The 15,538-nt window shown below is 33.4% G+C and overlaps 1 protein-coding gene across 11 annotated transcripts in view; it reads left to right on the top strand.

Annotated features, from left to right (window-relative positions):
- MYO9A (myosin IXA) overlaps positions 1–15,538 on the top strand; it is a 262,701-nt gene that overhangs the window by 90,123 nt on the left and 157,040 nt on the right. For all 11 annotated transcript variants that reach the window (XM_057723187.1, XM_057723183.1, XM_057723186.1 and 8 more), the window contains 3 exons: positions 1,199–1,288; positions 5,076–5,192; positions 6,722–6,856. In XM_057723187.1, the coding sequence (XP_057579170.1) occupies positions 1,199–1,288; positions 5,076–5,192; positions 6,722–6,856 (342 nt within the window). The remainder of the gene's footprint in view (positions 1–1,198; positions 1,289–5,075; positions 5,193–6,721; positions 6,857–15,538) is intronic.

The raw sequence follows: 15,538 nt of genomic DNA, 5'->3' as shown, positions 1-15,538 counted from the left end.
ATTTTCTTTACAGTGTAAACGTATTTTAAGAGATGATTGACCTATCATGAATTTGCTGGTAGCAGGGTAATGCCCTACTCTATTGTTTTATAACTCAGTTTCTCCTTGCAATCAAATCTTTTTGCTTGATATATTTTATATCATATCGTACACATAAAATTTTATAAATGTTAAAGCTTTATTATGTATGGATGCTTTTATAAAACATCCTTGTTTACCATTTCATGTCCATCAGCATGGCAAAAATCAAAAGGCTGATAATAACAAGTATAGTCAAGGTTTGAAGAAATTAGAATTCTCACTGCTTCTGCTAAGAGAGCAAATTGGTAAAAACCACGTTCAGGAGTTTGGCAATATCTTGTAAAGCTGAAAATGTGTACTCTACAACCTGATAATGCCACTTTTAGTTGTGTGCTTCAGAGATGTTCTTGAACACAGATGCAAGAATATTCACTGCAGTTTATTTTCTGATGGTGCAAAATTGTGACTAGTGTAAACGTCTGTAAGTAGGAGAATGGATTGTGCATGGTGATAATTTATATAGTGAAATGCTGTATAGTAGTTAAAATGAGTAAGCTTGATCTAGATTATCAGCATAGATCTCAAAAACGTGTATAATACAAAAGCATGAACTGATGCATATATATGTATGTATGTATGTGTGTATAAAAATATGAAATGATACATGTGAAATTCATGATTGTATTGGCCTCTTGAGAGAGAGTAAGAACAAAGGAAGCATCAGTTTTACCTTAACGTTTAATATCTGTAAGTGAAAATAAACATCTGAAACATCAGTGAGTATCCATTGTAATGTTCCTGGAATTTAAGAAGTAGTGTCACTTTTTAGTCATGATCCGCAGGTTGTGGGATTATGGTTGATTGTCTTATATTTTTTGTGCTATTCTGTATTTTTTGGACTCTGCACAATGAAACATGTTTCTGTATTATGATCAGAAAGAAAACTTTACTTTAAAAAGACCCATCTGTCTTATTTACCATTTGTGTCTTTTTTATGGTGAAGTGGGGTGAGTGGGACACTTAAGTTCCACTTTGTCCAATATTTAAATTGCCCAGTGTATTATCTTTTTGTTTTTGTTTTTTCTCTATTGCATGTTTGCTAATCTCGTTAATTTTTTTCTCTAATTCAGCCATAGTCATAAATCTCATATATTGATCTTACTTTTCTGCTGTATAGGTTAAAGAAGAGATGCTATTTGAAGCACTAGTTACAAGGAAGACTGTGACAGTGGGAGAAAAGCTTATTTTACCATACAAACTGGCAGAGGTATGAATAGATTTTCTTTGAAATCAAGAAACTGAACATTTTTAGAAGTTTAGGTTTATATTCTTTCTCTTAACAGAATGAAAATAACAACAGTGTTGATTGAAATATTCTCTGGGCTCTTGAAATTTGATCATGAACTTTTAGTCAACTTGGAAACTTAATGTTGAATTTGATTTTAAGCAATACACTTATGTTTTTTTCAGTGATCTTAATCTGATCACCATTTTTAAATTTCATATTGTTAATATGGGATAAGTAGATAGTAGGTAGAATTATAAATGAGCAGTATTTGACCCAAAAGATTATTTCTTGTTGAGCACATCATATCTTCCAGCACACCGTGCTCTTTAGGTTTACTTTTTCATTGTTGGCCACTCCTTTCCAGTTCTTTTTGTTTGATTTTTCTTTTCTTTATGACTTCTTAAAGATGGCGTGCCCTAGGACAGTCTTTGTCTTTTCTTCTCTATACTCTTTATCTAAATCGTCTCACTTAGTCCCCTGGCTTTAAATATCATCTGTATAGTAAGGCTTCCAGGTAAGTTTTATTGTTATAGTGAGCCAATATTACTATTATACCACTCAGGTGTATAGGAGTAGGAAAATTATTGAAAAGCCTACTATTTTATGGTGAAATTTTATGAAAGTGATGAGAAATCAAACTGACAATTATTATAAAGATAGGACAGGAATATGAGATTGGAATACACAGAGGTGGGGAAATAGTGATTTAACCGTAGAGAATACTTTCTAGGCAGAAATTTATCCCATTGATCCATTTATCCCATTTTTGGGTCTCTTCTAATTGTACCTACAAGTCCACATGTCTTCATTATGTCAGGTATCTTATGTCATACTTTATAGTCACCAACTCTGAGAGCATCTTTCTAAAAACAGAAATAGCCAAACTGTTTGAAGAGTTTTGCTTGTCTTTTACCATAAAGGTTCCATGCTTTTATGTTTTCTTTCTCAACTTTTTACATTATTAAATGTTTCTTTATGTTTATTTACATTTTAACTTTAAATTCAACTTTCTGAGATAATTTCTGTAGACCTTGCTTTATTTTTGTTTATGTTTGTTTGGTATATTTATTTGTTTAGTAAATATTTGAAAAAGCTTTTTGTGCCTAGAGTTGTGCTAGGCATTGTGGGTGAAATGAAGAGCAGGATTTCAGTATTTCATCTGAAGGGCAATGGGAAGAAGTGTTTTAAGCAAAAACGTTGCCTTAGATTTTTTTTTTTTTAAGGACCATCTTTCAGCAGTGTGAAAAATAAATTGGAGGAGTGTGTTAGTTTTCTATAGCTGTGTAGCACACTTAGTGACTTAATACAACACAGATTTGTTATCGGACAGTTTCCATGGATCATCATTCTGGGTCCTCTGCTCAGGGTTTCACCAGGCTGAAGTCAGGATAGTCATGATGGCTGTGATCTTATCTGAGACTCAACATCCTCTTCCAGGTGTGCAGGTTGTTGACAGGATCCACTTCCTTTCAGTTGTAGGACTGAGATCCATAGTTTCTTGTTGGCTCTTAGGGGCCGTTCTCAGCAGCTAGAGTCTACTTGCCATTTCCTGCCATGTGGTCCTGTACGCAGTGTGGCAGTTTTCTTCCTCAAGGCCAGCAGGAGAATCTGCTGGATGGGCTCAGTCCCTAAGTAAGTCAGCTTTACCCAGGACAGTATCTCTTGGGTTAACTAAAAAATTCGGCTGATTTTGGGCCACAGTTATATCTGTAAAATCCCTTCACCTTTGTCATATAACATAAGATAATTATGAGAGTGAAATCCATCATTTTTACAGTCCCGCTCACACTTTTTGGGAGGGGATATGGAGAGCCTATACACCCAGTGGTGGGAATCTTGGGACCCATCTTAGGATTCTAACACAAAGGGCGAGAGTGAATGTAGAAAGATGAGTTTGGAGGCTGTAGTAGTTAGTACTCCTGAGGAGAAGGATGCTTGCTGCTATTTCTAGAATGGTGACATACTGATAGGGAGAAATGGGATATATTTAAAAAGAAAGAAATTTAGATGGTAAAATTAACAAGATTTGACAGTGATTTTCTTAGTGGGAAGCAGTGAGGAAGAAGGAGATGTCAAAGGTGGATCCTGATTTTCTGGTGCATACAACTCCAAGAATATTGGTACCATTCAGTGAGATGGGAAACATTGAACGAGGTCCTGTTTGAGTGAGAAAATAATTGATTGCTATTTGGGCTTATTGAGGTTAAGCTGTGATAGGCAGGACTGCATTTCAGAGAAAAGAAGCTGAAACTATAATATTGGGAGTTATGATGTAAGTAGGCCTTGTATTCTTATATTTGGTATATTTGGATTCTCTCTGAATCTTTTAATTTGATATGAAGTTTTGTCTTTTAACTAAAAAATTCAACTCATTTATATTCATTGCGATAACGAACATGTTTTCTAATTCTGTGTTTTAAAATATTTTGCTTTTGCTGAATTTAGTCAGATTGTCTTTATTCTTTTTCTGCCCCCTCTGGGAAAATAGAATGGTTATTCTCTATATATTCTACTATTGATTTTCTTGATATTTTAAAGATAATTTGTTGATAACTTGCCTGAGAATAGAATTTTAGGGCCATATCCTTTTTTTCTCTCAGAATGTCTAAACATTTTCCAGTTATTTTCAAGTGTCTAGTGTTGAAGACAGAGAATTTGATACCTGTCTTCTCTTTCCTGTGTAGGTAAAAGTTTAGGTAGCTATTTTTTGTTCTGGAAACTTGAGGGTTTTTTTTCTTTTCACTGAAATTCAGAAATTCGTTCATCATCTATGTGTGGTTGGTTATAGTACTGTCTCCATTTTACAAACGTAAAAAAAGCTTTAAGTAACTTGACCAAGCTCAGATAGCTGGAATAAGTAAAGAAACTGGGATTGGAAGGTGGTTTAGCTCTCAGTCAACACTCTCTACTTCCTCTAAAATTGAGAACATAGATATAAATATGTACCTGAATATACAAGCTTCAAAATAAGTCCCTAGATAGTAAGTACATAAATTATTAGAAATTTTCTTCTTTTAAGTGTTAGGACTCAATTTTCTAAGATACGTGCCCCACCAACCCTCTTTTTAGGTTGTAGTACTTTCTAAATGTTGGATTTTCTTTAAGTAATAAACTTCATTTTTTAGACTAATTTCAGATTTACACAAAAAGTGAACAGATAGTACAGAGAGCGTCCATAAACTGGGGAAAGCTTGAGGTGAGGGAAGAAAGTAAATCACTTAACTCTATAATGGAAGAATTGTTACTGTTAGGGATGGAGAAATTTTGGAGGTTACTGTGGGTGACAAGCTGAAGATAGCGAGGAAGGTAACTGTGGCGGTATTGTGATTGTTTTAAGAGTCTGACTAGGATTCCATAGATAGCTGATGCTTTTTTGTTAACAGATTTATTCTTATGCCTGGAATATCCTTCCCCACTTTAGCTGGCAAAGTTTATTCTTTTATAAACTTCCTATTCTACCTTCCTTACTAGGTGAAATGTATATCCCAGTTTTCAGTAAAACTTTTTTGACTTGTATGACCTACATTTTGTTTCCTTTATCTTCCATGGCAGTTTTAGGCTAGTTTCCCTTAGTTGGATTAAATTAATGAGTCTGTATAAAAAACTTCAATTATAGGCTATTCATATTGAGAGAAAAAGTAATTTCTTATTCAGGATAATAAGCTTTCTTTCTTGAATGAGAGCAAAACACTTTGTTATATAGTATCTTAGTCAGATTGTTGCCAATTTCATTTAGACTCCTAACTTTTTTTTTTCTTTTCCCTAGGCTGTGACAGTAAGGAACTCCATGGCTAAGTCTTTATATAGTGCCCTATTTGACTGGATAGTTTTTCGGATTAATCACGCACTTATGAATAGTAAAGATTTGGAGCAAAATACCAAGGTAGACATATATTGGATTATAATATATTTTTCCTGAAAAGTGTTTTAATAAAATGGTTAATGTATACAATTTAAAAACATAGGACTATATAGAGTAATAAGTAAGTAGCACCTTTTTCTATATTCTCTGCTGGTTCTCTCCTTATTTCTGTTTCTATGACCCTTTTCAGCGAAACTGTTTTGTGTGTCTTTCCAGAGCTTTTTTCCTATGTACTTAAATTCCAACAGATGTACATGTACAGAGTTGCTTTTAAATATAAAAATAGGATCATGCTATCCTCATTGTTTCTAGTTTGTATTCTTTTTCCTTGGTTATGTCTTGAAATATATCTGGACCTCATTGTTTTTAAAATGTAAATATTTAAACGTAAAATTGCTCTTACATGACCTTCTCATGCTTTGAGTAAGCCCACAGGTAGAAAATTGATTTTAATTCTAATCTAATTTACCTAGTTGACTTATTTTGAAGATCATTATTTTTACTGTTTTTTGTAAGGGCTTGGAATTAGTCAGCAGTATTAATCAAACAAAATACTCTTAATGGAGACTTTTAAAAGTGTCTTACTATTTATCATTCATTACATCAGTTTGCCCAGTATCTCTATTAGCACCAGTGGAGAAAAATTGTTTTCATTTAATGAAAATTGTCATACAACTGTATTTTAAGAATGAGGTGGGGTGGTGAGAAAAATGTTGGTTTGGGATATTAGAATTGAATATTTATCATCCATAGGAAGAAGTTAGAAGGTAATTTCTGAAGGTAAAATATCAAGAAATAGAATAAACATTTTTTACTATATTATTCTATTTTGTAGCAAACAACTACAAAGATTTGAGTGTTTTTGGCTTTAGGGAGCAGAAATTGAGGATGGAGAAGAGATTGTTGTTTTTTGTTATAATCCTTTTAGAACTGTTTAATGTCATAAATCTTGTATGGGTGGTTTTTTGTTTTTTGTTTTTTTTTGATAAAAATAAAGTTTTAACTTTAAGAAACTACATATTCTGATACCCAGTTTCATTTCTGACCTGCGTAGGCTGATTGAACATACTTGTTAGCTTGGTTCTTAAAGCAGAATTTTATTGGGATAGAGAAGTCAAACTAGGAAAAATTACATGGTCCTTTTGGCATAACCAGGCATAGCCAGGAATAACCTAGCTTTACTTTAGTAACCTTTTGACTTTCCAGTAGCCTGCTTTTTCGCTTCCTTTGTCTCTTGTGTTTTAGAGATTTGTGATATTGAGGTAACAGAACATTAACTCTGCTTTGAACATTTCTGTAAAGTAATCAATGAATTACATGTGTTAAGATTTTGGATCTATTTTTATAATTAAGATAAAAAGAAAAAGAAGATAAAGAGAACTAAAATGCTTTTTATTTGTAGTATATTTTGGTTGAATACTGACCCCCCAAGTTTTCTTCTCTACTGCTATTGAAGAACTTTGAACATTTTGTTACTTATGTTGTAAATATTATTCATGAAATAAATTTGAGCATCATTTTTTTAACCATAACCTTTTCCTGTTTCATAGACTTTGTCCATTGGTGTTCTTGATATTTTTGGGTTTGAAGATTATGAAAATAACAGCTTTGAACAGTTCTGTATTAATTTTGCTAATGAACGTTTACAACACTACTTTAATCAGCATATCTTTAAATTGGAGCAAGTGAGTACCTGAATGTGTGTTCAGTTGCCCCCTTCCCACTCCCTGAACCCCACCCCCACCTTCATATACACACACGTAAATTTTTGGGTCATAGTCATGGTAAGTATTTTAAGCATTGTATTTCAATGAAGATATTATTGACTTCATATTAGTGTAAGCAAATGACAGATCAGAGCATAGTTTTTGGGCCTTATCACGCAGAGTTTTCTTTTTTAACAAGCCTCAAGTATTAGAATCAATAATATGTGCTTGTTTGACTGCACCTTTGAAAGAAAAGATGCATGGGTTTGTTTTCAATTTTTGTTGATGCTTTTGATTTTTAATTGCTGCTGTGGGCTTGGTCACTGTGTGTAATGTTAAATATGCTTGTTTGATTTCTTTGGTCTCTTACTTCAAAGATGGGATAGAGGAGCATATTAATAGAACCTCAAATCAGCTCAGAATGTGGATGCAAAGAAATAAGACAGTATAGAGATACCAAAATGAGTAACTAGGTATTTCTTGTGAGAAGCTCAAATTTATTGAATTAGCGTAGAAAGAGCAAGGCATCAGTTTCCATGAGAATTTTTAGGGTAAATGCAAGGTCGAAGGAAATGTGAGCTCTTTCTCCAAGCCAAGTTTGAATTCAGTAAGGAGTTGAGATTGTAGCCCAGAATTTCAGTTTGTATATGAAGTTTGTATAAAAAGAAGCAGGGTTCACATTCAACTCAAAGGAAGTAGTGAAGAAAATAAATGAACAGAAAACCACAACAGGTCTTTCCTATCGTTGGGGCTTGCTGTCCTCTGTCCTGGCTTTAAGCACCTCTATTTCACTTAAAAAGTTATAAGGACTAATTAGTATTAGCACAAGCAGCATTAGTCCTGGCCATTTTGATGAATCCTTAAAGTTTTTAACACATGACCTTTTAGCTAGACTTTTATAAAGCTGTTAAAAGGTAGTATTATTTGTTATAATATCACCTAACATATATGTAATTCTTACTATTAGGTGGGTAGTATTTTTATTCTGGTGTTATGGATGATGCCTAAAGCCTGTATTCAGACCTTATGATTCTTGCTTTTAACCAGAAGCTGAGCTGGGATTGGTCTCTTTACTTAATCTAGTGTTCTTTTAACTAGATCATGCTAAATTAATATTTTTATCTCCTGAAATGAGTGTGTGTGTTGGAGGGGTGGAGGAATGCATTTTGTTGACAGTGTTTTGAATTTTTCAAAGTAAAGCATCAATTACTCTGTCAATCATTAAACGGAAGACTGATTTAGTTGCTTTTGAAGAAGAAAGGTGTTCTCTTATTGTGAACTGAAATTATTCTTACCTTATTTAGACGTCTAGATTAGCCATGGAGGAGTCATGAGAAATGCCTTACTTAACAGTTGATGGAAAATGTGTTCAAAACTACTTGGGGGTGGTGATCCTCATTTATTTGCTACCCTTTGTTATCATAGTTGTAGGCAATATGGTGGAATTATGGATCAAAAGACATAGATACTAAGGTATATCTTTTTTTTTTCTCTTTTTAAGTCTCAGTATTTTCTTTTGTCCTTTGTAATGTAATGGGTATGCTTTTGATGTAATTTATGGAAAGCTTAGAGACTTTATACTTTTTGCCACTGCATCTATTTATTCTTCTTTTCTCTCCCTCCTCATGTTTTTCTACTTAAAGTGGATTTGCTGGAAATAAGAGATTTAAGTCAGTTTAAATATTGAGTGTTTTATTTATTTGTGTATCATTGGTCTGGTACCTAGTATGAGATGGGTACCCAGTGACTATTTGTTAAATTCAATTGAATACAGAGTCAGTTAAGTAGATTAGATTTTTTTAAGAAAAAAAAAAAAAGAAATAGAAAAGTACCAAAGATGTCTTGGGAGGAAACATATTGAAAACCTTGATTACTGAAGTTCACTTCTAAATTTTGCCCAGATTTTGTACTTATGCACATAGGATGGCAGAGAGATATAATAATTGCCATGCAGGTTGATAGGTACCATAATCAGATATAAGGTAAAGTAGTGAAATAAAGGATGAAATTGATTAGAACTTAGTGAAAGTCTGCAAAGATTTCCCGAGGGTGATTCTGAAATAGAGTTTTGAATAGAAAGTTGAGCTCACCAGACTGTCAATGGGGAAAAGATATTTTAAACAATGGTAACAATATCTTTAAAATGGTAAGGCATAAAATAGCACAGCACTTTTGATGAACTGGAAATAATTCAGTATAACTAAAATATAAGATATAAGGATGGAGGCAGGAAGGAGATAAGTTTGATGAAATAACCTAACGTCATATAGTTGTGCGGAGAAGATTAAAATTTTTCTTTTAGAGACTGAGGAGCTTTTTAAAGTATATTTAGCAGAGGATTTGAATTGGAATTGTGGAAGATGGATTGAAGAGAGGTGAACTGGAGAGAAGGACATAATCTATGAGTCAGTTGAAGTAGTATGGAAGAATGATTCTGAGTCCTGAATCAAGGTGTTTATAGAGATAATGTAGAATAAGAGACAGATGAAAAGAGGTTTCTGTGATTTGAAAATCTGTTTCCTGTTATCATTTGTAATATTGCTCTTATTTCCTTTACTTGCTCAGAATTATTCCTGAGGTCAGTGATTCATCAGTAAATCAAATAGCAATTATGTATCAGGCACTGTTAGGCATTGAAGATATACAATTTAGAGTTCACAGATCCTATTGTGAAGTTCATAATCTAGTGAGTTGTTCTTTTGTCTCACTTCTGGGGATGTCAGACTAGGAAATTATGATCAAACTTGCCTTGCAGAACACCTGAAAAAATACTGAACAAATATATTTGAAAGCATTGGAATACCTTCAAATAAGTGAGGTTTTACAGGGCTTAGATATGTAAGCATGAAACCCAGGGAGTTGAGCCCAGCATTTGGGGACTGCTTTGTCCCTAGAGACATTTCTATTCTGGTAGAGGGCTGCCAGATTCTGAAAGAGTCGGGCTTGAGAATCTGAGAAGCCTAAAAGGGTTTTCTTCTGATTAAAGAACAAGGAGGAACCCACTGGCAGTTTCCACAGGCTTTAGGTTGAAGACCCCAAAGGGTAATATCTTAGAGTAAAGGTAAAGCAGAAATAGAGAAGACATCATAGGGGCTAAAGCCCAGTTCAAAATAACCTCAGTTCTTGATTGGGTTAAAATAGTGTAGAATTTCCAGTATTCTTAGCCACCTACCAAGAGCAAATTCAGTCTCCAGTGGAGGATGAGATCATCCTAGTGCTAAAGTTATCTCTATACTTTTTTATATACAAGCATTCAGTTTCTTAACTGATAAATTTGTTTGAAGATGTACAAGGAAGGAAACCAGTATGAATAAAAACCAAGAGAAGTGAGACAATAGACTGTATCATAGGGGATCCAGATAATAATCTTACCAGAAATGAACTTTAAAGAACAATGGTTTAAAGAAATTTTTTTAAAGTGATAATTTTATTAAAGAACTACAAACTGTTTTAAAAAATCCTGAGTTTAAGAAAATCTAGAATAAAAAGTAGAATGAAATTAAAAACATAATATTAGTTTTTCACAGATATAGCTTAAGAGAAAATTAGTGATTTGGAAGATAAGCCAGAAGAAATAACAGCCTGATGAATAAAGTAAAAGAGGAAAATACAAATAATGTAGGAGACATGGGGCTTAGTGAAAAGGTATAACATGTGTAACAGGAATTCTGGAACGACGTATGTGAAAGAGAGAGAGTAGGATAGAAGCTGTATTTGAAAAAAATGATGGCTGAAAATTTTCCAAAACTTAAAACACAAAACAAAAAAAAATTCAACAAGCACACATAAGAGAAGCCCTGAGAATACAAACTGTTATAGCAAAGACAGCCAGATAGTAAGCCAAAGACAATGAAAACAATATCTGAGAAGCAGCCAGAGATGGGGTGAAGCAGTACCTATAAAGAAGTAATAATAAGATTGGAAGTTAGGCTTTCAGGGGAAACAGTGGGTGCCAGAAGACAGTGGGGTATTTTCCTTAAAACTGAAGTATGTTATTTGGGCAGTAACTAAATTATTTCCATTGTCACTCAGAGATGCAGGAAGGAATGAAAAGCAATGAACAATGTAAAAAAGTGGGTGACTCTAAATGAATATTAACAAAACTAGACAAAAATAAAAATATCTTTTGTGGCTTAATGTCTATGTACAACTAAAACACATGAGTACAATAGCATTTAATTCAGGAAGGGATACAGAATTTAAGGCATTCTAAGATCTTTGTATTAAATGCCAAGTGATAGAAGATTTTTTTCTCTGTTAGACATTGATAAGTTAAGAATGTACCTTATGATTTTAGGATAACCACTAAGTAGTAAAAGAATATAAAACTGTCAAGTTAATATAGGAAGCAAGTGAAGTAAAAACAACTCTGGTAATACAAAAGAAAGCAAGAAAGAGAAATAAGAGCAATAACAAGAAAGTAGGACGAATAACAAATGGTAAGATGGTTGATTTAATCCCACAATATCAGTAATTACATTAAACATAAATGGACTAATTACTTTGGCTAGAAGCCAAAGATTATCAGTTTGGATAGAAAATAAGACTAAATTGCTGCTTCTAAGAGAGATTCTTTAAATGTAAGCATACAGAAAGGTTAAAAGTAAAAGGATGCAAAACTATTTAGGAAACCTTAACAAAAACCAAAGAACTGATGTAACTATATTAATATCACACTTTAATCATTGCTAGAGATAAAAAGGAGTATTTGATAATTCTAAAGGATCAGTTCATCAGAAAGTGTACAATTCCAAACTTATAGGTACCTCATAATACAGCCTCAAAGTACATAAAACAAAAAATTGATAAAACTAAAAACCAACATATATTTGCACTTTTAGTGGAATATTTTAACGTACTTTGCTGAATAGCTGATAGAATAAGTAGACAAAAAGTTGGTAAGGATACAGAAGATGTTTTAAAGCACCCAGAGGATTGGGTGGGTGCTTTTGAGGGTACTTAGTCCTGCCTGGCCTTGATTAGAATGCCAGTTTCCCTGGGTTTGAGGCCTATATCAAATAAGTACACAGAAGATTTTTACAGCAAATACTTATCTGATATATATATATATATAGTTGCAGATTATAAAATTTGTTTATGTACTGGACCATAAAACAAGGGTCAGATTTCAGTTTTGAAATCACACAGATCTCAATACCATAATGAAGTCACATCAGAAACCAACAACAAAAAGATAACTAGAAAATATGATTAAAAATTAAGAAATTCTAAATAGCCTAGAAGTTGAAAAAATTAGAAAATATATTGAACTTCATATGTTACATATTAAAACTTGTGACTAAAGGTGCACTTTAGTCACTAAAGAAATGTGACTAATGATTTACTTACAGGAAAATTTTATAGCTGTTAGATGATTTTAAGGTTGAAGAGCAATGAGTAACAAAGTGGAAAAAGATTAGCAAACTAAACCAAAGGAAAGTGGAAAGAAGGAAATAATAAAGAGAAAAGAGAAGATTAAATAAAAGTGAAAACATATATTATGGGAGAGGATCAATAAAGTGAAAAGTAATGTTTTGAAATGACTAATAACATTGATACAACCCTCAAGAAGTTGGTGGGAGAGAGTAAGAGACACACACACACACACACAAAGACAGAGAGGGATATAAATAGCCAGAACAGCAGTGATAAAGACTGCATCATTGTGTATCCTATATGTGTTAGAAAGATAATAGGATACACTAAACAACTTTATGTCTGTAAGTAGACCTATCAAATGATATGAGAAAAAACTTTTCAAAACTGACACAGATGAAATACAAAGTTTAATTCTCTATTAAAGGAATTGAATATGTAATTAAAAACCTCTCCATAAAGAACATTGTAAGCCAAAATGGCACCATTGATGCATTCTGCCAACGTTCAAAGAATTATTTTCAGTTTGACATAAGTTCTTATGTGGAATAGTAAAAATGGGGACAATTATCAACACATTTTTGGGGGCCAGGATAACATTGATATATAAATCTGTGAAGGATATTATTAGAAGTGGAAATTTCCAATTTCACTCATAAATGTAGATTTAAAAATTCTAAACAAATATTCTAAATCCAGCAAGATGTGTAAAAGGATGAAACATCAGAACCAAGAGGAGTTTTTCCTCGTGTGTGTTACATCTAACCACCTATCAGTTTCATTTATGTATTAACAAAACAGAAGAGAAAAAAGTTCATGGTGATCTCAATAGAAATATAAAAAACGTTTGGTAAATTTACATATTCATTCTTGTTAAAAACAAAACCGTTAGCAAACTAGGTACATATAGAAGGGAACTTCCTTATAAAGGGCATTTTTTACAAAAAACCCAGCAGTTAATATCATACTTAATGGAAATAGACTGAATGATTTTCCCGTAAGACTGAAAACAAGGCAAGGATGTTTTCTAAGAATTTTTATCATCAACATAGACATGTAAGGATAGCCAAATGGGAAGTAAAATACAAAAAGGTTTTTCACTTATTAGTCATTCGGGAAGATAAAATTAAAACCATAATTAAATATTCCTAGGCATTCACCAGAATGACTAAAATGAAAAAGACTGGCAATACAAGTATTAGAGAAATACTGTGCACCAGAAAGTCGCATACACTGGTGGTAGGCGTATAAATTGGTACAACCACTTTAGAACGCTGTTTGGCATTGTCTTCTGAGGTTATACATGTGTAATTTATGAGCCCGTGGTTTCACTCGCGAAACATATATAAATGTTCACCAAAAGGTTTGTACAGAAATGTTCATAATGTCATTATTTTTAATGGCCAAAAGTTGGAAATAAGTGTAATGCCTATCCATAGTATGTAAATAGGTGAATACATTGTATGTAAATACTCTACAGTGTTGGTTCTCAAAGAGTTCTTCTTCTTCTACCTTACTGGTACCATCAGCATCACCTAGGCATTCCTTAGAAATGCAAATATAGGATCCCACCCTATACCCACTTATTCACAAATTCTGGGTTTGAGGCTTCTGTTTTTAACAAGCCCGCCACATGATTCTGTTGTATATTAAAGTTTGAGACTTAATCTCCATAGCAGATTTTGGCATACTTTTTCTGTAAAGGGACCGGATAAATCAGTCTTCTAGGTTTTGGGGGGTGGGCATATGGTCTCAGCTCTGCTGTTACATTGAGAAAGCAGCCTTGATAATGCATAAATGAGCAAATGCAGCACTTCACAACCCCTGCCCTACAGCAATTAAAGTGAATGAACTTCAGATGCATCCTACAACGTAATGTTGAGTGAAAGTCAGATGAAAAGAATATTATATGATTTTAATTATATAATATTTATGAACAAGTGAATCTTATCAGTGGTATTAGAAGTTAGGATAATAGTTAACTTTGGGCAAGAGGGTCTGAATCATCATTGGGAGAAGGGGATGAGAAGGGATTTTGGACTGCTAGTAATGTCTATAAAAATCCATATGCTTGTACTATCTAGTACGATTTTTATCCATGCTATGAAAAAGAATAGGTAAAACACTTCCTTACCACTGTTTGGAGGTGACCTTTATATAGCATTACTTACTTGTGAAATTGTTAGTTAAGAGGAAACAATTAAGCATTTACCTTTCCCAATTAGAGTAACTATGGTTTATACTAGGGTTCACTTCAATGGATAATGATAATACAGAAAGAATGATAAAATTACAAAATCACTATTTCACAAAACTACTGTATTTGCAGAGAAGTATGCAATTGTAATCAGTGAATACAAAACCATCAAATAAACAGGATATTTATTTGGTGCCTCAATATCACTGCAATGTAGAAACTTCTTTATTCTCTGGGCATTTTCTGACAAATAGTTTAAAAGTAAAAGCATCGCAGAGATGAATAAAAGAATATTTCCTAGAATAGAGATTGAGGAAGGAACAATGAGGGCTTCATAAGAGAGTTTTTTTTAAATTAATTAATTAATTAATTAATTTTTGGCTGCATTCGGTCTTTGTTGCTACACAAGGGCTTTCTCTGGTTGTGGTGAGTGGGGGCTACTCTTCATTGTGGTGCATAGGCTTCTCACTGTGGTGGTTTCTCTTGTTGCAGAGCATGGGCTTCAGTAGTTGTGGCACGCAGGCTCAGTAGTTATGGTGCACGGGCTTAGTTGCTCCATAGCATGTGGGATCTTCCCGGACCAGGGCTTGAACTCGTGTCCCCTGCATTGGCAGGCGGATTCTTAACCACTGTGCCACCAGGGAAGTCCCCATAAGAGAGTTTTGAATAGTTGCTCAGTGTGTGAACTTTGAGTTATTTAGTCTTGAAATTTGGGAAACTACCCTGCCCCTGCCCCTACCTTTTGAAAGATATTGTAAGAGTTTTATTTTGCCGAAGTTCAGTGTGTGTGAATTCCATATGATTTATGTCAGTGATCACTGGAGGTGATAGTTTTCCACTTTTCCCAGACATTGTTTCATTAAATTCGTTGTTGATGATCCAGCAGTTCCTTTTGATGTCTTAGAGTCGTGTGGGAGAAATTAGGCTTTTTTATTTTATATTTTTCCTTAGTGCAGTCATTGGAGAGTGTGGCAAAAACAAATCCAGCCCTAAATTTTCATCTGAGTGGAATCACAAATAGGATTCTAACCAGAAAATTTGGTTGCATGTACTTAAAAAAAAAAACAAAACAGACATGAACTATATCA

This window comes from Hippopotamus amphibius, chromosome 2, assembly GCF_030028045.1.
Source record: "Hippopotamus amphibius kiboko isolate mHipAmp2 chromosome 2, mHipAmp2.hap2, whole genome shotgun sequence".
NCBI classification, from domain to species: domain Eukaryota; kingdom Metazoa; phylum Chordata; class Mammalia; order Artiodactyla; family Hippopotamidae; genus Hippopotamus; species Hippopotamus amphibius.
This window is presented reverse-complemented; position numbering and strand designations above follow the sequence as displayed.